The following is a 25,706-nucleotide window of genomic DNA, read 5'->3' as shown; positions in this document are numbered from 1 at the left end:
GCAAAACTGCGGTGACGTATTTCCGGTTGGTTCAAGGTTCTTTCTTTCGCCGAACACGTTGAGTTCATTTGTTAATTTCAGATTTAGCCTTTTTTTTTGTCAACATCTTCACATATTCTAGACATAAAAAAGAATCACGTTTACGTTCCTCTCATTCCCAGAGACAAAACAGCGAGACAAAGCGTAAACAACATTGGGGTAAAGTACGCTGGCGTATATTGTAACGAGTGTTAAAATAACTATAATCACTGTATCCTCTTTCAAATATTTTAAGTGTCACCCGGTGTGTTACAAAACTTGAATTTTCTTGTCACGCCCTGCTCAATTCGTTTGACACCCTTTTTTGACTTCGTTGGCCTACTTAGCTTGCCAGTTAGCCACTTAGCTTCTCGGTTAGCCACTTTTCGTTGAATAACACATCAAATCATGGATCAAAGTGGAGTCACTACTCACAAAACAAAGGTAAGCCTGTCTTTACTTTTTTTTATTGAATTTTAATGTTTTGTTTGTGTGTAACTGTTCTAACTCGTATTGTTTTTTTTTTAAAGAAAACTTTATGTGAACACTTGCCATATTGTAGCCAGTATGGTGTACTTCGCTGACGTCATAGCCGTAAAACGTTTTTTTTTTTAACCTGAGAGACGTAAACGACATTTTTTTTTTGTATCGACGAGAGTATAGTTATTTTAAAGTGGAAAAAATACCATATTTGGCCAAACTTTTTTAGATATGTTGCAACATATCACTTGATCAAAAGCACGTCACCAGTGGGCGTGGTTAAAGCTAGACATTTTCCCAATTTGTAATCTGATGTTCTGGCCTTCATGTGACTTTAGATAAAATACAATTTTACATGGTAAAACTCGCTACTGCTTGAAAGTATGACACTGTTTTTTCGCCCAGAGCCCGTGGGGCGTGCCGGCTGCGGTGCCGGCCGTGTCGGCGTGCTCGCTGGCGGATGTGATGAGCGAGCAGCTGGCCAGACAGCTGGAAGAAGAAAATCACAACTTTAGCGGCCTCGCTGAGTGAGTCATGTCTTATATGTTATAGAAGTTAGTAGTGCTGGACTCTAACTCAATGCTAATGCTAAATGGCATCTATGTTTTAAATGCTATATTCTTTTAAACGAAGAATTGAATACACACATTTAGACACAGTATAGCCGTTATCAGTCATATATTATTTATCCTCTGCATAGAAAGACAAAGTATTAGTGCTGCACTGGTGAGCTGGAGCAAAGAGCTTTCTCAATCAACACTATCAGTCTGTCTTATACTGCCCTCAGGTGGCCAATGCAGCCAATTAACAAAGGAATCATGCATTTTTCAGCACCTCAAGTTTTCTGCTGAGCAACGACGCTGCGGACACCACCAGCGACTTGATGCTAGCGCAGATGCTTCAGATGCAGTATGACCGAGAGTTTGACGACCAGCTGCGTCGAGAGGAGAAGAAGTTCAACGGAGACAGTAAAGGTAGCAGCAAGCACTAAGTCGGAAAAAAAAGTACTACAATTATTCTCAACACAGTAAATAATACAGTACTGATACATGAACTGATAACAAAGGTTTGAAATTGTCACAACAATTACGTGCGTTTGCGTAGTGTCCATCTCCTTTGAGAACTACCGCAAGGTTCATCCTTACGAGGACAGCGACAGCTCTGAGGACGAGGTGGACTGGCAGGACACCAGGGATGACCCCTACAGGGCAGGTAGCGCCACTACACCGCTACAAATACTTCAGTACTCTACTGCGTAGTGGTTCTCATCCTTTTTTCATCGATGTACCCCAAACACAATTTAGCAATAAGTTGATTCACGTTCCGATTGATTTGCATTTAATTTGAAAAGGAAATTCGCATGTTCTTGTCTAGGCTTTTAAAAGCGTTGAACTTGATTAACTATTTCCTACAGAAACCCTGTTAAAAATCTAGCCCATCCCCAGAAGCGCCTTTGTGTACCCCCATTTTAGAACCACTGAATTTATACATGTGGTGACAATTCAGTATCCCAAAAATGTAACTCAAAACCAAATACGTTTTATGATTGAGATTAATCATACTAATTCATACACGTTATTACAGAAGTGTCTTTAACACAAGAAGTTGCTTCCTGTTCCATTTAATTTGCTCTTAATTTGAAAAGGAAAGTTCCTGCTGTTCCTGTCACGGCAACTAAATAGCAGTGCTGAAACCTTGGTAAAATATCCGCGGCTTACTATGTAATGACATTGCGTTTTTTTTGTTGTTTTTTTTTTCCCCCCCACAGAAAAGCCTCAGACCGCACCCAGGAGAGGTTTCACTGGCAAAGGCAAAAACATTACAACCAAACATGATGCGGAGACGTGCGGCAGGAAGAACACAGCACGCATGGACAACGTATGACACTTTGTCTTTTTTTTTTTTTTCCCAATACGAGATGAATTAACTAGCATAACGTAAAACACACTCAACAAACAAAATGAAGGTAACAACAACAAACACACAATCAAGTAAGCCGCATACTAATTGCGTGCGTCTTTGTGTGTTTAGTTTGCTCCCGAGGTGCACGTGGGAGACGGTCTTGGCATGGACCTGAAATTGTCCAATCAGGTGTTCAACTCTCTGAAGCAGCACTGCGTCAGCGAGCAGCGCCGAAGCGCCAAACTCCACGAAAAGAAAGAACACTCCACAGCCGTGAGTCTCTTGGTCACGCGTTCCGGGTGCGCGCCCGGCGTCTGATGGGCTCCGCCCCTCCTCGCAGGAGCAAGCGGTGGACCCCCGCACTCGCCTGCTGATGTACAAGATGGTCAACGCCGGCGTGCTGGACAGCATCAACGGCTGCATCAGCACCGGGAAGGAGTCGGTGGTTTTCCACGCCAACGGAGGAAGGTGGACATTGTGTGTGTGTTTGTGTATGTGTGCATGCGTGTGTACATTTGCATGTGCGCATGTGTGCTTGCGGTTTTTCGTTTTTCTTTTTTTTTAACCCTTCGTGGGTGCGCGCAGCCTGGACGAGCAGCCGGTCCCCGACGAGGTGGTCCTGAAGGTGTTCAAGACCACCCTGAACGAGTTCAGGAACCGAGACCGCTACATCAAGGACGACTATCGCTTCCTGGACCGCTTCACCAAACTCAACCCTCGCAAGATCATTCGCTTGTGGGCCGAGAAGGAGATGCACAACCTCAGCAGGTCAGTCTGATGATTCTTTTCTTTTTTTTTTTTTCTTTTTCTTAGATTTCGATAATTTTTTTGTTGTATTTATTCAAGTTACTCAATTTGCTTTAATAGGGAAGAATGTGTACAGAAAACTGACAACATTCACTGTCAAAAATCTGAATTTCTGAGGATTTGGACAATTTTCATTAAAAAAACAAATGTATTTAGATTAAAAAACAAATGGATGACCATAAATAGTTTGAATAATTTGAATGACTAGTTGTTGGTTAATAGATTGTTACAATTTTATGATAAATATTCATACAACCGATGTGATTTTTTTAAATTGATTTTTTTCCATTTTTGAAAATCCCATTTTTATATACTGTAAATAATACGACGACTAAATTATTGAGAAAATAGTCGTTAAAAGTTATAAAAAAAAAAAAATTACAAATAAACAAAACAAACAATGTCGACACTGGTACATCGTCACGTTGTGACGAATTGCGTGTAATTGTGTCTGGCGTTTTTGTTTAGGATGCGGAAGGCGGACATTCCGTGTCCGGACGTGGTCTTGCTGAGGAAGCACATCCTGGTCATGTCCTTCATTGGACACGATCACGTCCCTGCGCCCAAACTCAAGGACGTGGTCTTGAACTCTGAGGACATGAAGAAGGCCTTCTACCAAGTCTTACATGTATGTACACACTTGTGTGCGCCCTAACACACACATACGCACTGCTAATGTTGACGTGTGTGTAGTTGATGCAGACGCTGTACAAGGAATGTAATCTTGTCCACGCTGACCTCAGCGAGTACAACATGCTGTGGCATCAAGGAAAGGTCATCTGCTTTTTCCTTAGTATTTTTTTTTTAATCTCTCTTCTTGGTTGTCTTGGTAATGTCGTGTTTTATTCGCATTCCTGTTGTAAATTGTGTTCATAGTCCGCTTTGTTTTTAAGGTATCGAGTACTAGTGGTGTCTGTGATACAATCCACACGATACATGCACCTATTTGGCATTTTTCAGCAGTTTCAAACACATGTTCAAAAACATGTGTTGTAAGTGGGAAAACAATGCCATCAAATGGTCACAGTTATCACTACAGTGCTCATCTGGCTTGAGATTGGTCAAGGGTGTCAGCTAACCTTCTTAAAAAACAAATTTGACAAGAATTTTGTTATTATTTTAATTACTATTAATAAATCATTTTTCTTGAACAATGTTGAAAAAAAATGCAATGGGGGGAATAATAAGAAACAGGTTTAAAAGTTAACATTTTTTCTTTTAAAGATAAAAAGATACAACTTGAGGTATACAATTTTTTTTGAAGATTAGCATGGGGTGGTTAAAATGTTTTAAAATGTCTTTGTGTTAAAATGTCTTTCCTAGGGCGGTGCGTTGCAAAAAATACTTACGAAGCACCGCCTTAAAGAAAAAAAAAGAAAGAAAAATATAACAGTCCTCCTTTGCAGTAGTTGGCGCTGTTCTGCAGCCGTTTGCCATTCCTGGAAAATTGTGCTTTTCCAATAGTCAATAAATAGTACAATAATTTTTTTTTTTCTGAAATGTTTTTTTCTTCTTCTTCATAAAATCATCGGATTGGTTCTCATTTCCATGTTTGCGGCAGGTGTGGCTGATCGACGTTAGCCAATCAGTGGAGCCGATGCACCCTCACGGCTTGGAGTTTCTTTTTCGGGACTGCAGGAACGTTTCCACGGTAACAAACGCGCGCACAAACGCGCGCCACGCTCAGGACTGTCTTTTGCGTAACACACTCACGCACTAAATATTTTGCGTGTGGGTTTGCGTAGTTCTTCCAGAAGCGCGGCGTGAGCGAGGCGCTGAGCATCTTCGAGCTTTTCAACGCCGTCTCCGGATTGGACATTCCCATTGGCGCGGAGAACGAAGCGGAGTTTGTAGCCGAGGTAACGTTCATTTGTTCAAAAAGCCGTGCTTTGCCGCCATCCGGTGGGTGTCTGCTAAATTACAACGAGTTACTGTTTTTTTTTGTTTTTTTTTTTTAGATTGTGGCGTTGGAGAAAAGGAACGAGGACCACGTGCAGAGGCGAGGAAAGAAAACCTTCGCCGTGGCGTCCGAAGAGGACGAGGACGAAGAAGAGCAGGCCGACCCGCCGTTAGAGGCGGACGCTGACGACTAGCCCAGCGTCCGTCCGCTCGCTCGCTCGCTCGCCCTCGCTTTCTCTCTCCCTCCCGCCGCCGCGATGACGCCGGCGCGACAGGAAAATAGTCCCCGCACCCACAGCGCCTCCCGCCGGGCACTGCGTGTTTTGACGCCCCACGTGAGGAAGCGCGTCTCGTCCTCGGCGCACTTGTTGGTGTGGTGCACTTTGGGGGTGTGTGATAATGATAACGATGAAGTGCGTGTGGAAGAAGTGCGCAAGTGTCAACTGGGTCAGCGGTTCTCAACATTTTTTTCAATTATGTACATGTTCCAATTGATTTGCCCTTAATTTGAAAAAAAAAATACTGTTCCTGTCAAGACACTAACTCATTCAGTCCACCAAATTTATTTTTACATTTTGTAAGTTCTTCTAAGGAATAAAATAATTAAGAACTAAAGTAATTACTTGAGGTACAAATAGTATGAGAGTAATAGATTACTTTCGGCACCAAAAGTTCCACCAAAAGTAATTGACTACATTTTCTACTTAAGTATTAATACAAAATAATTGTTTAGATAAGTACCAAAGTGGTCCGTTACTTTAGGTAATTAAGTACTAATCACTTACTTTAAAGGAACATTTTCCAAGCAGTAGTTTTTAAGTACTTGATTGCTTTGGATTAAAAGTACTAAGTACGAAAATGATCATCTATTTAAGATTATTAAATTATCAATTACTTTGGATTAAGCGTTCTAAAGTTAATTTCAAAAACGTTAATTTAGTGTCTAGTCTTGAAAAAAAAAGTCTTTGGGATTGAATGAGTTAAAAAGTCTAAATCAAAATTTTTTGAGAACTACTGGTCTGTGTGATAAACTGAATTTTCAGAGCGCAACTTGACTGGCACGCATGACAAGTTTATGCTTTGTCCTTCAAAATTGGAATTAAAGACGAACACACAAATTCAATGGAAACGCTCCAGTATACTTGTGGTTTGTTTTCGCCAATTTTGAAAAACACTTCAAGGGTGGGGGGCAGCACAGTTACCTCGCCTTGCTTTTCACGTAGGTTTTCCCCTGCAGCATTTCTCTTAATTACCACAAGAGGGCGACACCTCTGCGCCGAATAGACAAAATGCGATGTCTACAGCCTGAATTCCGCAAACGGTAAGTAGACAAAAAAAAAATGTCTGTACCCTCTGCTAAAGAAAAAAAAGTTATTTATTCATAAAAATTAAAAGCAGGCATTGTTTTTCTGTCGTAGTTAGCAGCTTTGCTAATTGTTTAAAACCACTAGAAAAGATGTAAAAATAATGTACTTGGAGCAACTTTCAGTCTGTATAGAATTTGTTTTTCTTTTTATCGGCGAGATTTACAATTTGTACGTTTTAAAATAACTTTAAAATCTTAACATTTCTTTGACGTTTTTTTTAAAGAAGAAAAATAGTCCCACTGGCAAATTTTAATGGAGCGAAACCACGCATGTCAAAAAATAGTGCAATGCAATACCGTTTTTCACCACTAGAGGGAGACTGCAGCACACCTGATAGTTACACGCTTGAAAATAAATAGTGCCTATAAAAAGGGGTTGAGAACTTTTTGGGAGGGAAACTTTGCAATTGATCAACATAGGAGAGGTAAATTTGAATGGTCTGCTACATTTTTTTTCTACTTCATACAGTAATGGAGTTCATACTACAGCAGATAGCTTGTACGTCAAATGTTAGCTAGATTCTACTTTTTACCAAGTTAGTTTAAACATTTTACTATATATTTATACAACGTAAGACGTAATTACATCATAAAAGGTCTGCGATGGCAAATATTTTAATACCAAATACATTTTTCATCACTTTTTACACTGTAGTGTAATGGGGTACCGATAAGGCGTTAACCTCGCGATATTTGTCCCTTTTCTCGTATTTCCCGCCTCACTCGCTCTCGCTCCCTCTCTCTCGCTCTCTCTCTCTCTCTCTCTCTCTCTCTCTCTGGTGACCGGGGGCAATCAAGCGTCCTGGGTGGATGTCGGCGCTCGCGTTGAGTCGGGCTGGCGGCCCATTGAGAGTAGAGCAGACGCGCGGACCTCAAAACAACTTACTCGACACTCCTTTTTTTCTTTCTTTCGGATTTTCTTTTCCCTTTCCCCCGCTTTTGCTCATCTTTGATTTCGGGGGGCGCTCGTGCACGAGAGCAACAGCTGGCGCGCGCGTAAAGGCGGAGAAGGACTTCTTTTTCATTCTCTTTTTAAATTTTCTTTTTGTTGTTTTTTTTGTAGGCGCTTCTTGTCCGTGGACGCTCGTCCACCTTGTCCTCTTTTTTTTTTTTTTTTTTTCCTACTCCGTCCTTATAATCTTCTCCATGACTGGATGTAAAGACTGAGAGGCGCACAGGCAGGCGCGCGCACGTCCGTGCACGCGCGGCGCGATGTGAAGACGACGACGTGCACACTTTTTGCTTTGGAAACACTTGACACGTGAGTAACACCTCTATTTCTCCAAAGGGTCAACTTTTGCTGACTTTGTGCCTGTCAAGCTATTTTTTTTGTTGTTTAATTGTTTTGTATTTTCTCGCGTTTGATTGAAAGTCAGCATTTTATTTTTATTTGATTTTTTTTTTTTTTTTGCCCCCTCCCCTTCTGCCTACCGGGACACTTTGGCTCCTGGGGGACACGCACGCGTTTCCTGTGTTCCTATGCAACCTGCTTGTACTCTTTCCATTCATTAGCATAATTTCCGCACAACCTAATTATTACAATAATAAATATTGACATTTTACATTTGAATTGTACATTACTATTTCAATTTGTAGGAAGCTTTTAAGACCACTTATTATTATTACTCTAGATGTAACATTTATATTTCCATGATCAGCATTCCTGCTCATGTATATCATAATGATAAAGATAATAATAATAAAATTAATGTCAGTAAGACCCTCTCCATCCAACCTGAATGTTTTTATAGTTATGATACATAATCTCTTGATTTGTTTACATTTTTCATGCAAGTTGGATTAATAATAAGAATTAACATTGTGCGTGCGTGACATATTTGCCCGTTGAACTTTGACCTTCTATCTTGTGGCTGCTTGTAAACTAAATGTTTCGCTTAAGGCAAATGCCATGACCTTTGACCCCAACGTGTCCTCAGACCATTGGCCCGCGCCGAATTCTGCCTCGGCGGCGGTCACGCGAGCATCTCGCGGGCGTGTCGCGGTCGTTTTTGTGGCTGCGCGTGCGGTGGCGGGCGCGGCGAGGAAGAGGAAGCAAGGAAATGAAGCTCCGGCGCGTGATTGGCTGATGATGATTAGAGATGAAACGCTGTGATGAAAATGTCACATCAACATGATGGCGCTTTGCAGCGCGCGAGACGTGTTCCTCACGAGACTTTTAGAAATTAAAAATATACATTTGAAGTTTTAAGGTACCCCTCGTACACACATTTAAACTTATCCCCAAATTGTTTAAAAGTGCTCGTTAGTAAGACTGTCGTGGTTCGTTTATGGAGAAATACAAAGCGGCATATGATATCACTTTAACGAATGAGACTTACCCGAGTTTTTGGAATAAGAAACCAAGCGTGCTAGCTCCAAGTGCAACACAGCAAAATGCCATAGACAGGCTAACAGCTGAAGTTTTGCAGGGATTCTGCACATTGTAAACGCACAATACGGTGTTGCATTTGGAATTTGGAATATGACTCAGGGAGCAAAATGATTGAATCAGTCGCAGGGGCGGCCATTGTGCCACTTGCCGTCAACTGAACTTGTTCGAGTATCAACCAATCACGGCTCGCCTCTTTTCGCTTCACGTGATGTTCAAGCCTGAGCAATTTGCCACGTCATTTTCAAAATGGCTGAAGTACCGTTGCAAAGAATTTCTACTCTGTCGGGACGACGATGACGACGAAAGTGTCGGGGGTCAGAGTGCGACCTTGGGCGGGAAAGGTCGTTTCCTTGCCCGGCGAAGACTACGCCAACATTTCGCCGCTTGTCAACACCACACAAGCGCAACAGGTGGCCGCCGCATGCGCCGCATTGGTTTGTGTGCGTGCGTGCGTGTGTGGCTGCTGTTTGTTCAGAGCGGCGGTGGCGGGCCTGACCTTTTCTTCAACGTGGGTCCTTGTTTGACGGACGAGGGAGCGCCCCCTGCTTATTGGCTGCGTGTGTGTGGCAAAAGTATGAAACCCGAGAGCAGCTGTCGGCATCGCCTTTACATTTGTCCTCTTTTTTTTGATTCGACTATCAAAGTTTATCATATATATATATATATATATATATATATATATATATATATATATATATGTATATATATATATGTATATGTATAAATATGTATATGTGTGTGTGTGTGTGTGTGTGTGTATAAAATGCATTTCCTCAGAGAGCCCACGGAAACTTCCAAAGCAGACCCTAATGCTTAGAGCATTTTTTTTTTGTCATCTTACACACACACACACACACACACACACACACACACACACACACCCTAGTCCCTCCGCGAGTGCGCTGAATTGTCTTACTCGTGAGGATACAGTGTACTAGTACATGAGCTGGAAATCGAATAAACGCTCAAATGGCTCGCCGTACACACACACACACACACAATTTTGCACACACACCTACGCGTGCACACTCCAGCACAAAGTTGCATTGCGTGTGAAGCTGCGTCAGTTTTGGGTGAATTCTTTTCTAATCCGACACTTTAATGATGCTGTCGCTCTTGGAAAGACTCTTAAAAGCCAACTCGTCAACTCTGCGCGCAGACGTCGGTGTCAGCAAAGCCGCCCGGCGCCACCAGCGCGCGCGTCCGCCAGCGAAAAGCAAAGCCCGCTTTACAAAGTGTCACCTCGCGTCCCGCTTAACCGGCTCGCCGCGATGCCGCTTTTCATGGCCGGCCTCCACATTTCGAATGTTTCGTAACAACGTCCAACACAAGGCGCTAGGGAGCGTAGCGCTCCGCTACTGCTAAACCTAGCTAGCAAACAAATTTGACTAAATATCACTGTCTGCGTGTTTTAACGACATACGTAAATTTGCGTTTTATTTTTCAATCATGTATTTTTTCATGTGCATTTTCAGCGCATCATATTTGCGTTAGCTGATTTCACGTCATGTACTGTAACGCCCCCACTACACCAACACCCCTTTGATGCCCCTGTTTCATGTAACACCCTCATTTCATATGTTGTCCTCACTTTGTGACACTCTCACTGCCCTCACTTGATGTAACCCCCCCGCTTCATGTAACACCCTCACTTGATGTCACACCCCCCGCTTCATGTAACACCCTCACTTGATGTAACACTCCTAGTTGATGTAACCCCCCAGCATCATGTAACACATTTACTTCACGTAACGCCCCACGCCATGCGACGCCTTCAACTTTGTGACACTGCCCTCACTTGATGTAACACCCCCCGCTTCATGTAACACCCTCCCTTGTTGTAACACTCCTAGTTGATGTAACCCCCAGGTTCATGTAACACGTTTACTTCACGTAACGCCCCTCTGATACCCCTGTCTCATGTAACACCCTCACTTCATATGTTCTCACTTTGTGACACTCTCCCTGCCCTCACTTGATGTAACACCCCCCCACTTCTTGTAACACACTCACCTGATGTAACACTCCTAGTTGATCTAAGCCCCCCAGGTTCATGTAACACATTGACTTCACGTAACGCCCCACGCCATGCGCCGCCTTCAACTTTGTGACACTGCCCTCGAATGACGTTACACCCTCGCTTCATGTAACACATGAACCCGTAACACTGATGTAACACTAACATCCCGGCTTCCTGTAACGCCCCCACTTTCACTGCCCTCACTTGATGCAACGTCATGTAACACCCTCATCTGACGTAACGCTCCCACTTGATGTCGCACTCCAGCTTCACGTAACACTTTGACGTAACGCCCCACCCCACGGGACGCCTTCAACTTTGTGACACCCACTGCTCTCGCTCGGCGTAACGCCCCCGCTTCATTTGAGATGTAACGCCCCCGTTTTACCCCATTCCCTCGCTTGGTATGGTGTGAAGCCGTCACTCCTTTCACCCTGTGACGCCCTGGCTAATTTCTTGCGACGCCCTCCTTTCCATGTTGCTTTCGCTTGACGCCAAGCCCCCGCCTCGCGCCAGTGTCCCCGTCGTTACTTTTTGCCACACCCTCACTTCATGACAGGCCGGCCTCGTCATGCTCCCGCCGTCCCCGCTTCATGCGACGCCCTCGCTTCATATCATACCCCCGCTTCACGCGGCACCCCCTTCATGTGAAGCCCTCTCCTCATGCGACGCTCTCGCTGCCATCACTTCATGTGACACTCTCACTTTTGTGACGCCCCCCCCCTCACATCACGTGACCACAAATATTCAGCATGTCTTTATTTGCGTGTGTGAGAAATGGTTTATGGTGGAGGGTCGGGGGGCATATAAATCAGAGCCTGTGGAAGGGCCTGCCTTTCAGTCATGGCGCAATCATTGAAATGTGAAACACATACACACGCGCAGTTACACACAGCGCTTCTACCTGTTCATCAGCACATTGTGCTTCGCGCCCATGAGCGGCATCCGTTACTATGGCAACAGATGAAGCAAAGCCGGGAGCCCATGTACACTCTCACACTTGCGCGCACACACACCGGACCTTTAAATGGTCCGGGGTCAGCGCAAGTCGGATGTGTTTGATTGGATGACTACTTTTTTTCTCATCGTTGACGTCCACTTTTGACACGCGGGTCTGATTTGATCTGATTTGATTGTTGCTGTCTGTTGTCGTCGCTAGTTGACCCGGGCATGCTAATATTAGCCACGTGCTCAAAGTACATAGTGAGAGCTCACACGTGATGCTAAATGCTAGCATTGTCGTCCCGAGAGCTGGTAGACTAACCTGCAGTGTGTCTGTGTGTGTTTTTCTGTGTGTTTATGTGTGTATGTTTGCTGTGTATGCGTCTGCTTTTAATGTATGTGTGTGTTGAGTATGTGTGTTGTGCTTTTGTGAGAATGAGTATCAGAGTGTATTTGTATTCTACTTTTTGTGTGTTTATCCTGTTTATTTTATGTGTGCGTTCTATGTGACGTAGTGTGTGAATGTATGTGTGTGTGTCTTATGTGTGTACAGTATGTGTGATTGTGCGAGTGTTGTTTTATATATTTGTGTCTGCTTGTGTGTGTGTATCTTTTGTGTATTTATATTGCTTTTTTTAATGTATGTGTGTGAATTATATGTCTGTATGTTTGTGTATTTGTGTGTCAACCACTGTATGAATGTGTTTGTCTGTTTGTGTGTGTAGTTTATATATATGTTTGGATCTGTGAATATATGTTGAATGTTTGTATATTTCTGCATGTTTGTTAGTGAGTGTGTGTGTAGTTTATGTATGTAAGTGTGTGCATTCTCTTGTGTGAGTGTGTAGTTTTTTGTGTTTATTTGTGTAGCTGTTTTATTATTTTTTGTATGTGGGTGTTTTGTGTGTGTCTGCTTGTGTAGGTCTAGATATATATATGATGCTGAATGTTTGTGTAATTTTGTAATTTAGTAGTTGTGTTTTGTTTCAAATTGTGGGTGAGAGTGTGTTCTACACGTGTGAAATTTTGTGTTTGCTTGTGCAACTGTCTGTGTGTCCATTTGCTTTTGTGTGTGTGTGACTGTGTGAGATGGGTGTATCAGTTCTTGTGTAACCCGCCATAACACACACACACACACACACACACACACGTTGCACAGTTAGACTTGCTCATGGATTTTGATGGGCATGTGATTTTGCCCACCTGCTCCTATTGCTCCCCCCTCCCCCACCTGTTTGTCATTTACACTGCTGTCATTGTGGATCAGAACTGGATCAAACTTGAAGTGAACAGACAGTTTAATTTGACAGCAGAAATTTTTTTTTGGTTTCTTGTCCAAATAGAATGTGAGCCAAAATAAGGTCAAAGGTCATCTTCAAGAAATCAAACTGCCTGGTTCTGAATTATTGCTCTCATTGCAACGTTAAATGCGCCCCGCTTGCAACACACACTTTTTGCTCCCAAAAATTCGAGAACTGGTGAATGAGATTGTTTTCAGAGGAGTGTCAAATATTTGCACCGCAGTGCTGAGGTTCTTGGTTTGAATCCGGATGTGGCCTTTTCCTCTTCTTCATACCGCCTTCATTCCGCTATATAAGTGACTGAAAATAATACTGTAAAATTGACGTAGGTATTGCTACGCTCTCTTTTCTGGCAAATTGTAACAAAAAAAAAACCAAACAAACACACAACTTTTGGAAGCCTCTCCCAAAAAAATGGCGACGAAGGATTGCCGCGTCTCAATTTTGCAACGGTGAAACTTCAATGGCAGTGGAAGCAATCCAGGCATTTCTGTGTGTGTGTGTGTGTGTGTATGGGGGGGGGGGCAGTGGCGGGGGGTCCGCGCTGGCTCCGAGCACTGGCCCACTTTTCTCTTTCTCTGGCGAGCAGTTTGGCGTCCCCCCAGCCGTCGTTTAGAGCGCTAACGAGGACTCTCAGGTGATGATGATGATGATGATCAGCTGATAGCATCCAACATCCGTGTGTCTTTTTACCGTATGAACATGATGTTATGGCGCTCCAAGCATGCACAGAAAAAATAGCTTGATATGCATATGCTGAACTGTATTAAGGATGAAAATTTGAATTCTGGATAGTCAATTATTTTGATGAGGAATTGGATGTTAAACATATTTTGTTTTCCATCCCTTTTATTGCATATTTTATTTTTGTTTGGAAGGTGTGTATGTATATATATATATAATATATGAGTCCTTTGTTTGTTCCATGTGCCCCATGGGTCACCCCAGTTGTTTGGACTGTTTGCTGGCGTGAAGCCCGCGGGTCCTATCGCGGGCCAGTGGAATATCGGAGCCCCACAGGAAGTTGGCTTTGTTCCTGCAGGAAACGACGGCACGGTCAGTGAAGTGCGAGACACAGATGGATGACAGTGGCGCACATCAGCGCGTGATGGACAAGGCCGGCCACCGCGTTCGTTTGCCAATGTGTGCGCGCACGCGCATGTGTCGTCCTTGCGCGGCAGCTTCATCACTTTAGCGGTTCAAGAGCAGCGCAAAGAGACAGGAAGCACTCCGTCACTCTTGACTCCCGCTCGTCATCCCCGGGACCGGGCACCAAAGCGCGCTTCCTCACGCACTCTCCATTCCGACTCGAAATCGGATCCGTACCATAAAACACCGTTTAAACTGTAAAGTATTCAACCAAATCGTATTTTCTCTTACAATGGTTTGCCAGCGTAAGGCTAATGTATCATGTGAAATGCCATAGATGGGCTAACGGACATCGCAGTCATGATAGACGGTATATCTATATATATATATCAGTATTGATACCAAGAATTGGCATCTGTCCAATAACTGGCCTTGAGCAATCACTATTTGTGTTTTCTGCTCTCTTGGGGCAATTGGAATAAGCGTCTGTCTCTTAAAAATGATCTGTCATTTTTTTTTTTTTTTTGGGGGGGGGGGATTTCATGAGGTCGTAGTGGAATCGGTATCAAAGACTACTCAAGACTCGAGTATTTGTACTGAGCTGAGGCAGTGATCAAATATATGTGTACATCTCTCTCTCTCTCTCTCGCTAATATATATATATATATATATATATATATATATATATATATATATATATATATATATATATTAGTGTATTAGTTATACATGACTACACACATTCATTTTGTAAAAACTAACGACTTTACAGTAGCGACAGCGTCGGTTGACTGTCGCAAACGAGTTAATAGAAAATTATTTAATCAAACACCAGGGAGGAAGAGAACAGCATGACACACACGCACACACACACACACACACATAGGAAAAAAAACAGAATAGAAGAGATGGGAGGCAGAGACTCAAATAGGATAAATGGAAGTGGGTCGCTGTACACACACACACACACACCACACACACACACGGTGTTGTTTCATTGCCGTGGAAGGCAAATAGAAGAGGATGTGTTACACTGTACACAATAATAATAAATACAATGAATTCACTGCGGCTCAACGTATAGTCGCGCTAAAAACGAAAGGTGAGTCATCATGATGTAATGAGGTGAAGATTTACAGTACAATAGCAAAAACGTCAAGAGGCGAGACAATTGCGCCGTCAAACGCGCAATCATTCGTGGGCGTATACAATGACCGTATAAATAATAAGAGAAATGTAGTAGGCGAAGACCAAAGTTGTGAAGGACGGGACGTCGCAACCTTTGGCATGCCACAAAATCCAACTTTTTATGTCTTTTATCAAGACGCGCACTGGAGCGTGACCGACACCTTTCAGGTGCGCGTGAGAGCGAGTCGGCCCGGCGAAGCTATAAGAGGCTGACGAGCGTCTCGTCTGACCTCCTTTGGTGCTAAATTAAAATGAACCTAAATATTGTTGCCGAAAGAAGGCGTGCGTGCGAGAGTGCGAGTCAACGAGAACGTGCGCGTGAGACGGTGAGAGATGACGAGACAGAAAGAAGGCCGCTGCGGGAGCTTTTACCACAATCGGATTTCTGCGTACGCCACTCACACACACGTGGCAAAAATTGCTAGTTTTTCACATTTTTTTTTTTTTTCTCACTAAAAAACGTTTTTTGGGATGAAATATTCCTGATATGTGTGAGAGTTTTTGGCTGAGTGGGTTTTTCTGGTGTGGATAGTTGTTCTGGGTGAGTGTGAGAGATTATAGTGCCTGAGAGTTTTCGGGGTATTGAGAGTTTTTTGGGGGAGGATATGGGCATTTTTAATGTGAGTTATGTGTGAGAGGTTTTTTGTTTTGTGTGCAGGTTTTTGGCTTATGTAGAGGAATTTGGTGTTTGTATGTTCTTTTAAGTGTGTGTGAGTTTTTCCGGGCTGTGTAAGAGTTCTTTCTTGTGCCTAGCAGCTTTTTTAAGATGAGCTTAATGTATGAGAGTATTTTGTTGTGCCTTTGAGCTTTTCTAGTGTGAGTTTATCGCATGAGAGTTTTTTTTTTTCGCGTTTCAATGGGTGTTTTGGATGAGTGTTAATGTGGGTGACGTGAGTAGTTTTTTGTGAGTGAGAGGGCTTTTTGTTTGGGTGTGAGTTTTTGTTTATTAGTGAGAGTGGATTTTAGTGTTCGTAAATTTGGTTGTCCAAGTGAGTTTAGGATATTTTGGTTTTTACATTTTTTCTTAATGAAAAATGTTTGTGTGTTGAGTGAAGTTTTTTGTCTGTGAGAGTTGTTGCGTCCTCTCTAAGAGAGTATTGGATATGTGTGAGATTTTTGGTGCTGTTATGTCCTCTCTAAGAGAGTATTGGATATGTGTGAGAGATTTTTGGTGTGTGAATGTCTTTTTCTTGTGTGAGTGCTTTTATACACAACCTTTCAATAAAGACTCACGGCATTCCACCTGCTGTTATTTACAGCAGTTGTTGTCTCGTGTGTGTGTGTGTTGTGTTGTGTGTGTGCGTGCGCGCGTGTGTGTTAATGCACAATTAAGGAAAAGGCGGGGTACAAAGAGCAGACAGAAAGTAAACGTCTTCTTTCTGAGATCAACAAAGCGTTTCCATGGTAACAAAACGCCAGTAACATTAGCATGCTAGCATCACAAGCAGACAGGAAGTAGACGTTTGACTGCCAATCATTGGTCACATAAACAAATCAACAAAAAACTCACTCAGCAGCTCACCGCTACCTGACTGTGTGTGAATAATGAATGTGCGTTCTTATGTGTGCGTTTGTGTGTACGCTTGCGGATATATGTGTGCGTGCGGGTCTGGCCCAGATTGCGCGTTGTGATGTCATCAATGTAACCCCAGATGAAAGGTGACTCTGTGTGTCACCTCCTCTTCATCACCTGATACCTGACATAAACACGTGCGTGCACACACACCAATACACACAAGCACTCACATACAAATATATATGTGTGTAACCATACAAAAACTTTTAAAATTAACTGATAAACATATACCTTTACACATTTATGATGAGCCGCGAAGAAAAACTACTAGTCGCTCCTAATTGTGGTAGAAGAAGAACCGCTTCTCTGTGTGATTGGAGTATACTGCCTCCCGGTGGACGAGGTGAATCATGATGCACAATTTAAAAAATAAGATAATATTTTTACTGATTTGAATACATACTGTTTAGTATTATAGAGTGCTAATTTTGCTTCCTTTTTATTTCACTGCAGAAAAGCGCTTTGTGATTGTTTTATATTATTTTAGAAATTAAATGTCTATAGCGTATTGCTGTATATGCCGACGTTTTTTTTTAAATAATGATATTATCTCTAATACATACACAAGCGATACTCTTGTGCACATATTAATTTGGAAGAGTGATGTCAACGCCAAGGTGTGAAGTCGAAATGTTTTCCACTTTTACGGGGAAATATTTTAGCGCTTGCTAGCCGTCAAGACATTCTGACTAATTTCTCGATTTACAGTAAATGTTTTAAAACCAATTTATTATTCATCTTCACACTTTGACACCCGAAGTGCTAAAACATGCAGTGACAAAGTCAAAATTATTAAAACCTTGGTGACTCATGCGAGCGACTGTGCTAAACGCGAGCTAGCTTGCTAGCAAGCGAGCTAGCAGGCTAACAAGCTGTTGTGACAAAGCGAAATGGGTGGTTTTTAAATGTTAGTGGTGATGAAGTCAGTATTTATAGTGAAAGAATGTATACGAGTCAAAATAACGTACAAAACGAAATTATTCATTATAATCATTCGCGCTTGTCGTCGGTGTTCAAAAAATGGGAGGCAAAGTTTACTGCGTTTACCGATTCTCTTAAACTTTACCGCAAGTCAAACACCGAAATTCAAATGATATAATTTCATCTTAGAAATGTTTGCTAGCTTAATGCTAATGCGGAAATTAGCCCCCAAACTACTTTAACAGAAATAGAGCAGCGACTGGCTCCTTGCAAGCAATGACGTTGCATATGTTCCCGTAGAGCTCAATGCTGCGCTGGCATGTTGTGGCATAATGTGGTATTACGCTCAAAGTATTTAACTCTAAAGTTTGGCTTTCCTGTATAAAAAATGTTGCTAAAAAATGCCAAACACCATTTTGTAGTGCGTATAGTAGGAATAAAGCGTTCATTTTTTTGCGTGCGTTTTTTGACTTTGTGAGGACACGTCGGCAGCGGCGTCATGCTAGCAACGGCGTATTTCACTTTAATTTGCCGTTGAAATGTTGTTTCAAGCTTGATGGCGACGTTGGAGGCTTGAGGCTTCCGTTACTGTCTGATGGCCGTTTGACGACGCCCATAAAACATTTTATCTCCGACGTGACCTTGACCACCGCGTGAACTCGGCACGCTCCCGACGCCATCTCCGGCGGGCGTGTGTGTGTGTGTGTGTGTGTGTGTGTTCGTACCTGCTGCCAATTCCCTGCGAAGGGACACTTAGTGAGACGCTGATAGCTAATATGGAAATGATAAGAGTACATGAAGTGCGTGTGTGTGTTTGTGAGCGGGAGTCTTCCTCATCACCTTCCTGTCAGCTTCACACATCATCATCATCATCATCTGCTGGACTCTCATTGAGCCCACGTGTTCCTCGTTACAGCCCGAGCTGTAACATCAGAACAACAAGCGTCATGAAATCGCTTTGTTTTGCTCATTTAGAAATCACCTTGGCGGCTTTAATTACTATTCATTTGATTTTTGCCAGGGTTATACAGTAAGGAGAATGCTTGTATTTGTCATTTATGCGCTTGCGTTGATAAAAGTGGCCATATATACAGTATACTATATACTGTATGTATATTTATGTGTATGTGTGTGTGTGTGTATATACAATGTATACATACATAAATATATATAAATATATAAAATATATATACAGTATATATATATATATATATATATATATATATATATATATATATAATATATGTGTGTGTGTGTGTGTGTGTGTGTGTATATGTGCATGTGTATACAGTGTATACATACATAAATGTATATAAATATATAAAATATACATTCAAATATATACCAAAAAAAATATGACGTCTTTTGCCAGTGATTAGCGGCAGTGCTAATGTTAGCGCTTGACAGAGGCCAAAGTGTTCAATTACTTCAGTATTTAAATACATAACTACTTTGGTACTTAATCTTGTCAATATTTGATTACATTTTAGTATTTTTGATTACTTTAGGACTTTAGAATCTAAAGTAAAGTAATTACATTGTATTTTATCACCTAAATTTAATGGATTACTTTAGCATTAATCTTTTAAAGTAATTCCTTATTTTAGTGTTTATTCGCCTAAAATTAGAGAAAAATGTCTGAAAAAAAATGTCCGGACTCTTAAAAAACGTAAACATACGTTTTTTTTGTGTGTTTTGAGCTACTTGAGTTGCTGATGGCGACAAGCAGCACTAGACGCTAACGGCATTATCGGCTAAAGCGAGTTGCCGTTCCTACCGATCATTTTTAAACAAAGCAGTTTTACTCAAATTTGTTGTTTTAGCTAGCGAATATCATATTGTTTCATGAACCAAACAAGTCGATATTTAATGAGTTATAGGATATTCTAAAAATACCAATTTTATTAAAAAAAAAAGATACTAAAAAAAAATAAAAAAAAATAAAGGATACTATCTAGAAACAAGACAAGCGCTATAAAAAAATGGACGGGTGGAAATTGGACACCCATGCTAAAGTTAGCTTAGCCACACCAGGTCTCCACGCCGCTGCCAAGGCTGGCCGTGTTTCGGACATTGCCATCATGTCATGTCAGTCAGGGTCACCCCGCCCCCCCGTCCTCCAGCCAAACTGTCCCGCTTGGCGCCCGCCAGCTCGCTTGGCTCGCTGCCCGCCATTTTTGAATGGCGGCGACAATGTGTGTTCCCTCCTTTCAAGCTAATTGAATGGAGCCGGCGAGGGACGTCTTCATCCTCGTCGTCGTCGTGCCGGCTGACAGCCGCTCGCCGTTAGGGCGGGGCCAAGACGCTGACGCACTGGAGGTGCACACGCTATGTCGCCAGTATGTGTCATCGTCAACCCCGGCAACTAAAAAGTCATCATTTTGACGATTCAAAGTCGGCGAGCTGAATGCTAACATATAATCTGCAATACATACCTGTATAGCATACTACAGCACAATTTACTAATAAGTTGCTACACATTCCAATGAATTTGCTCTTAATTTGAAAAGAGAAATGCACTTTTCCTCTTTAGGCAGAAATCTCACAAAGCCCCTTGAGGTGCCTTCACATTACCCCCATTTGAGAATGACAAGAATTCTCTCCTTTATTTTCTTCCTCCTTTTCCTTCATCTCCTCTTCCTTTTTCTCCCCCTCTTCCTTCTCTCCCTCCCCCTCTTTTATCTTCATCTTCACCTCTTCTTTCTCCCCTTTTCCTTTTTCTTCTTTTTTTCCTTCTCCTCCTTTCTTTTTCTCATCTTCCTTTACTCTTCTTCTTCTTCGTCAACATCCTTGTCTTCCTTTTTTCATCTTCCTCCTCCTCCTCCCCTCTTCTTCAACCTCCTCCTTCTTCTCTTCCGCTTCATCTTCTTTTTCTTCTTCTCCTTCTTCATCTTTGCCTCCTCTTTCTTCCTCTTCCGTCTTCTTTTTTCCATCTCCTTCTTCATCTTTGCCTGCTCCTTCAGACACCTTCTACTTCTCCCCCTCTTCCTTCGCCTCCTCCTCCTTTTTCTCCTCCTCCATCTTATTTTTCTTCTCCTTTCTTTGCCTGCCCCTCTTTCTTCCTTCACCTCCTTCTTCACGTCCTTCTTCTCCTCCGCCCTCTCGTCCTCGTCTTTTTTTCTGCCCCTCCTCCTTCTCCATCTTCTTCTCGTTATCCTTTCTTCTCCTCCTCCTCCTTCTCCTTATCATCTCTTCCGATGGAGTTCAGTGCTGCTATGGCATGTTGTGGCCCAGTATGGTACTGCACCAAAGATGCATAATTCCAAAAATCAGACTTGCTAACATAAAAAAAAAAAAAAGTTAATTTTAGCAGATTAGCTGCACCTGTCACCATGACAACGCTCTTACACACAACCATGTTGACATTTACACACACACACACCGGTCTTTTCCTCAACTGCTCGGTTCTTTTCGAGGAGCTTGCTCGCTAGCCGTTAGCATAACATGCTTGATGTCACATGATTGACACGCGCACAACAACAACAAGCGCCTACGTGACCGACGCCGCTCTCAGCATGTGTGCGAGTGCGTGTGCGTGTGTGTGTCCACATCAAAGGAAAATCTAGCTCTGTTTTCCATTCTTATCAAAAGCTGTCATCCACACTTCGGTTGGTCTCTCTCACACGCACACGCGCACTCGCAAATAATCACGTACACACTTTTCAGAAATCCGATTTGGGAGCTGTGAAGAATAATTGCATGAAGGCTTGAAAAATGACTCCCGTCCGATCATTCAATTAAGATCCCATGCAGATGGCGCACACGCACGCACTTTTTTTGACGTATAAAAGATTTTTTCTGCGCAGTTCCGTTCGCCTATGACGGTCCGCTTCTCGGTTACGTGAGCATCGGCGGAGGGAGGCGGGGCTGATTGCATCCGGTGGGCTTGATTGCGCGGAGGTTGTAGGCCGACCCGAACCGGCGTCTCCATCGTCTTCATCACGCTCAATCACGACGCTCGGTGATCCTCCAATCAAACGCTCCTCGTCTCACAACCGCCGGCACTCCAAACGCTCTCAGATTTTCCCCAGAATCCCTCGGAAGCACTTTCTTACATTTGCGCTTCGGGGTTTTTCCCGGCTCCGATCGAGGAAAGGCCGTAGATTAGTGATCAGTGGCGCAAATTATTATTAACATATATGTATTTTTTATGTAAATTATTTCTACCATTCATTTACTCTCTTTTTCTTTGGGTTGGATTAGCGACGAACTCATTCACTGCCGTTCTGTTTTTATCATTCACTAGCGCTTAGCGTTAGCATTTTGAAGCGCTCTACTGCTCCATATAGGCTGGGGAGAGCCAGATAAACTTTGAATGCAGTTGCCATTCCGACTCATCACCTCAAGCATAATTGCTAATTATGCTAACTCATTCAGTCCCAAAGACATATTTTTTAATCATATAATCATATTATTTTCGTACTTCAATGCCTTAAGTAATGGATTACTCTAGTTTTTTTTTTAAACTGTCCTTTAAGCCCACCACCAAAAAAATGTTTAAATAAATGATAGATGCCTGGGATTGAGCATCTATTAAAAAGCACCAAAATATGTTTTTGGGATTGAATGTGACTGACATTGTTGCCAGCACATAGCGGCGTCTCTAATGTTAGCGGCTAGTAGCGCTAGCACCAACAAGCGGCACTAGATGCTATTAGCATCAGGGGCTAGCAGCACTCACCCGCTCCATATAGGCTGGCGAGAGCCTTCCAATGGTTTTTAATTGACACAAATGACTCAACTGACACAGTTGCCGTTCCAACCGCTCACTTTTGAAGGAGCGTATCTCGAGTAAAAAAATACCCGCTTGTTTGACAGAATTTTTGCCCTTTCGGTATTCCGCAACAGCTGGTAGCTTGGGCCACTCAGCAGCAGGATCAGGATGACAAGATGGCCGGCTGTGTGTTTCCAATGGGACCAGAGAGCTTTCAGCGCTTCACGCCGGACTCCCTGGCGGCCATCGAGCAGCGCATCGCCAAGGAGGAGGCCCGACGCAACAAACACTACCAGGAGGTAATCAGAAGCCCAAACGCCATGCCAATGTTTTCCACAGAAGCTTCCAAATCTAATGAATTCATTTATATTCATTCATTAAATTTCAGTATGTCTCCATTGAATAACATTGCCTGCTAACAGAGTGGAGCGACATTACAAGAGTGTGTGTGTGTGTGTGTGTGTGTGTGTGTGTGTGTGTGTGTGTGTGTGTGTGCGTGTGTGTGTTAGGACCTTGGCGACGTGGAGGTCCCTCGGCCCCGGGCCGACCTGGAGGCGGGAAAACAGCTGCCGCGCATCTATGCCGACATCCCCTCTCACCTGGTGGGAGTGCCCCTGGAGGACATCGACCCGTACTACTTCAAAGATCAGAGGGTACGCAAAATATGGCGCCTGGAATTCATATTTTGGAAAAAGCTGTTTAATAAACATTCTAAATTGAGGTTTACGCTCACTTCAAACATACAGAATGAATCGTTCTGTATTTTGAAAGAGCAAACAATAATGTCTAAACGCCTACTAGCTTGATGCTAACATGCTAACAGTCAAAGTTTACCAGTGTTTACGCATCCCACCCACACAATATGGCCCATCCATAGGAACACCAGGATGTCCTCTACTGAGGACACTAGGCCTTAGTTCAGTAGCTCCAGTGAGTCAAAGGTTTTAGTCCAAAACTAATGTCCACTAGATTGGACACAAATGTAGAAGCAGGAATAATGATCACAAATTCTGGCTGGGGTTAGATTTAGGATGAGGGTTGAGTTTTGGATTTGACGTATATCCATCCTAAGACCCGGGCTATTAATTCATGTCCACTTTTTTGTCCATTTTGTCTCAGAAACACAGCAAAGAGAATTGCATCCCACTCACACACATAACACGATTTTGGAAAGGCCGAAATGCCCTCTACTGAGCACACTAGGACTTGGTTACTGTAGCTAGCTCCAATGAGTCAAAAGACATCAACCAAAAACAAATGTCCTCCACAGTGGACACAAATATCAATATTTTTGCCTATTTTCTGACATCTCACGAAGCAAACCAATTACAGCAAAAACTGTCATTTCTGTTGGCGTCCGCGCGCCAAAGTTGCTCGACTTGCCCGAGCGCCGCCGCAGGAGGCGAAGCGGAAAAAAAAAAAAAAAAAAAAAGCAGAAAAGCGGCGCCGGTGCGATGTGAGTCTGGCGAGGGACGGCGAGGGCCCGCGACACATCGCTCGCCAGCCTCACATCACATCGCTTCCTCTTGAGGGACTTTCCTCGCCGGCCTCCCTTTTTTTTTTTTTTTTTTTGCAACATCACTTGTTTGTGTTTGGGTTTGCGTTTGCTGTGCCAGTTTAGAAGAGGGAAGCCAAAAACCCCAAAACACATCCAGACTTTGTACTAGACTGGGGAACAAAATCATTTATCTTCCCTACCAGAAGTGTTCTCACCTACTAAAGCAAGCTAATACTTTAAGTCATTAAGGACTAAATGATTCAATGACTCCTGTACTTAAAGTACTTTATCATCTCATATTTAGGATTATTTTAGTACTTTGGGACTGAAAGCAATTGATTAATTTGTACTTCATCACCTAAAATAATTGACTGCTAGCTAAAGTATTTAAGTGTATAAGTATTATATTACTTCTGTACTTAATTCCTTAAATTTTACTACTTAATCTTCTAAGGTAATTGATTAATTGAATGATTGATTCTGAGTGTAATAGAGAAGTATAGTACTTAAAAAGTAATGAAACGCAGTATCTCCGATAGCTTGAGTACTTTAAAACCTGGAGTACCGGTTTTTGATTATTTAAGTAATTCCAACACGAATGGCCCCTACCACACCTGAACATTAACAAACGAAAACAACGCACATGCACAAAAACGCCTCAATCCGTTCACCGCAGCATTTTACGTAAATACACACGCATTCATATTTAGGCTTTAATTAGCCCCATGAGTTATTGTTAAGCGCCCGTATGTCCCTTGAAAGAAGCCATACCAAGCTCTTACTCTGAACGATAATACTCCCTGTTTACCGACGCGCCGTGAATTTGTTTTCCTTTCTTCTTTCGACAGACCTTCATAGTGCTGAACAAAGGCAAAGCCATCTTTCGCTTCAACGCCGCGTCCGCCCTCTACTTCTTCAGTCCCTTCCATCCCGTGCGCACCGTCGCCATCAGGATCCTGGTGCACTCATATCCTTGTCGCGTTCCGGAACAGCATTGGGAAAAGGTACGGGCGCTATGCTAGCAGGAATCGTCGGAAATAGCGCGGGTAGAGATAGCGAGTGCAAGGTGGATGGCACGCTAGGGTACGGCGCTCGGACCGCTCCGTTTTCTTAACCCCTGGGTGTCCCCGGATGCTTAATGTCGCCCAATTTGGGCAGACTTTGAAACGCTCAGAACGTCGTCAGAGATCGAGAAATATTTACTTTCCACCCCTCAAAATGGTCATTGGCATCAGCCCTATCCATACATATTATATTTAGGAAATATTGGAATATTTATGATGTCATAATTAAAGTATGACCTTTGAAGACTTTTGCATGGTGGGGCTGTTATATTTTTGTTCACCCCCCCCCGCCCCAAAAAGAATATATATGTGTGGATAGGGCAGATGCCACTGAACATTTTGAAAGTCAATATTTCTTGATATCTGACGACGTCATGAGCCTTTCAAAGTCTGCCCAATTTGGGTGATGATAAGACCAGGGGAGTGAAAAATCCCTGGACATCCTAAACTTTCCACCGTCAGATCACAGCGTCTCAACCGAAACGCCCCCCCTCCCCACTTCCCAAATACAGGAGCCTCCAAACACCCC

The 25,706-nt window shown here is 42.8% G+C and overlaps 2 protein-coding genes across 2 annotated transcripts; both read left to right on the top strand.

Annotated features, from left to right (window-relative positions):
- riok3 (RIO kinase 3 (yeast)) lies at positions 1 to 6,235 on the top strand. Its single transcript, XM_088401942.1, has 13 exons — positions 1 to 462; positions 904 to 1,025; positions 1,330 to 1,472; positions 1,603 to 1,710; positions 2,267 to 2,376; positions 2,530 to 2,673; positions 2,741 to 2,868; positions 2,986 to 3,168; positions 3,676 to 3,835; positions 3,901 to 3,981; positions 4,769 to 4,858; positions 4,953 to 5,066; positions 5,166 to 6,235. The coding sequence occupies exons 1-13, from the start codon at positions 427 to 429 to the stop codon at positions 5,298 to 5,300; spliced, it is 1,554 nt and encodes a 517-aa protein (XP_088258068.1). The 5' UTR covers positions 1 to 426; the 3' UTR covers positions 5,301 to 6,235.
- A 1,084-nt stretch (positions 6,236 to 7,319) lies between these two features.
- On the top strand, positions 7,320 to 25,272 carry LOC148408108 (sodium channel protein type 2 subunit alpha-like). Its single transcript, XM_088401943.1, has 4 exons — positions 7,320 to 7,733; positions 22,750 to 22,914; positions 23,125 to 23,268; positions 24,962 to 25,272. The coding sequence occupies exons 2-4, from the start codon at positions 22,792 to 22,794 to the stop codon at positions 25,133 to 25,135; spliced, it is 441 nt and encodes a 146-aa protein (XP_088258069.1). The 5' UTR covers positions 7,320 to 7,733; positions 22,750 to 22,791; the 3' UTR covers positions 25,136 to 25,272.
- The last annotated feature ends 434 nt before the right edge of the window (positions 25,273 to 25,706 follow it).

This window comes from Hippichthys cyanospilos, chromosome 19, assembly GCF_059441005.1.
Source record: "Hippichthys cyanospilos isolate Australia breed blue-spotted pipefish chromosome 19, RoL_Hcya_1.0, whole genome shotgun sequence".
Lineage (NCBI taxonomy): Eukaryota > Metazoa > Chordata > Actinopteri > Syngnathiformes > Syngnathidae > Hippichthys > Hippichthys cyanospilos.
Note: the sequence above shows the minus strand (reverse complement) of the source record. Positions and strands in the feature narration are given on the sequence as shown.

Bases quoted from the DNA above. Each gene is read 5' to 3' on its own strand.
- riok3 (XM_088401942.1), top strand. From the start codon at position 427: ATGGATCAAAGTGGAGTCACTACTCACAAAACAAAG. The intron at 2,869-2,985 runs GTGGACATTGTG...GGGTGCGCGCAG, and splicing joins TTCCACGCCAACGGAGGAAG to CCTGGACGAGCAGCCGGTCC. The intron at 4,859-4,952 runs GTAACAAACGCG...GGGTTTGCGTAG, and splicing joins ACTGCAGGAACGTTTCCACG to TTCTTCCAGAAGCGCGGCGT.
- LOC148408108 (XM_088401943.1), top strand. From the start codon at position 22,792: ATGGCCGGCTGTGTGTTTCCAATGGGACCAGAGAGCTTTCAGCGCTTC. The intron at 22,915-23,124 runs GTAATCAGAAGC...TGTGTGTGTTAG, and splicing joins GCAACAAACACTACCAGGAG to GACCTTGGCGACGTGGAGGT. The intron at 23,269-24,961 runs GTACGCAAAATA...TTCTTTCGACAG, and splicing joins ACTACTTCAAAGATCAGAGG to ACCTTCATAGTGCTGAACAA.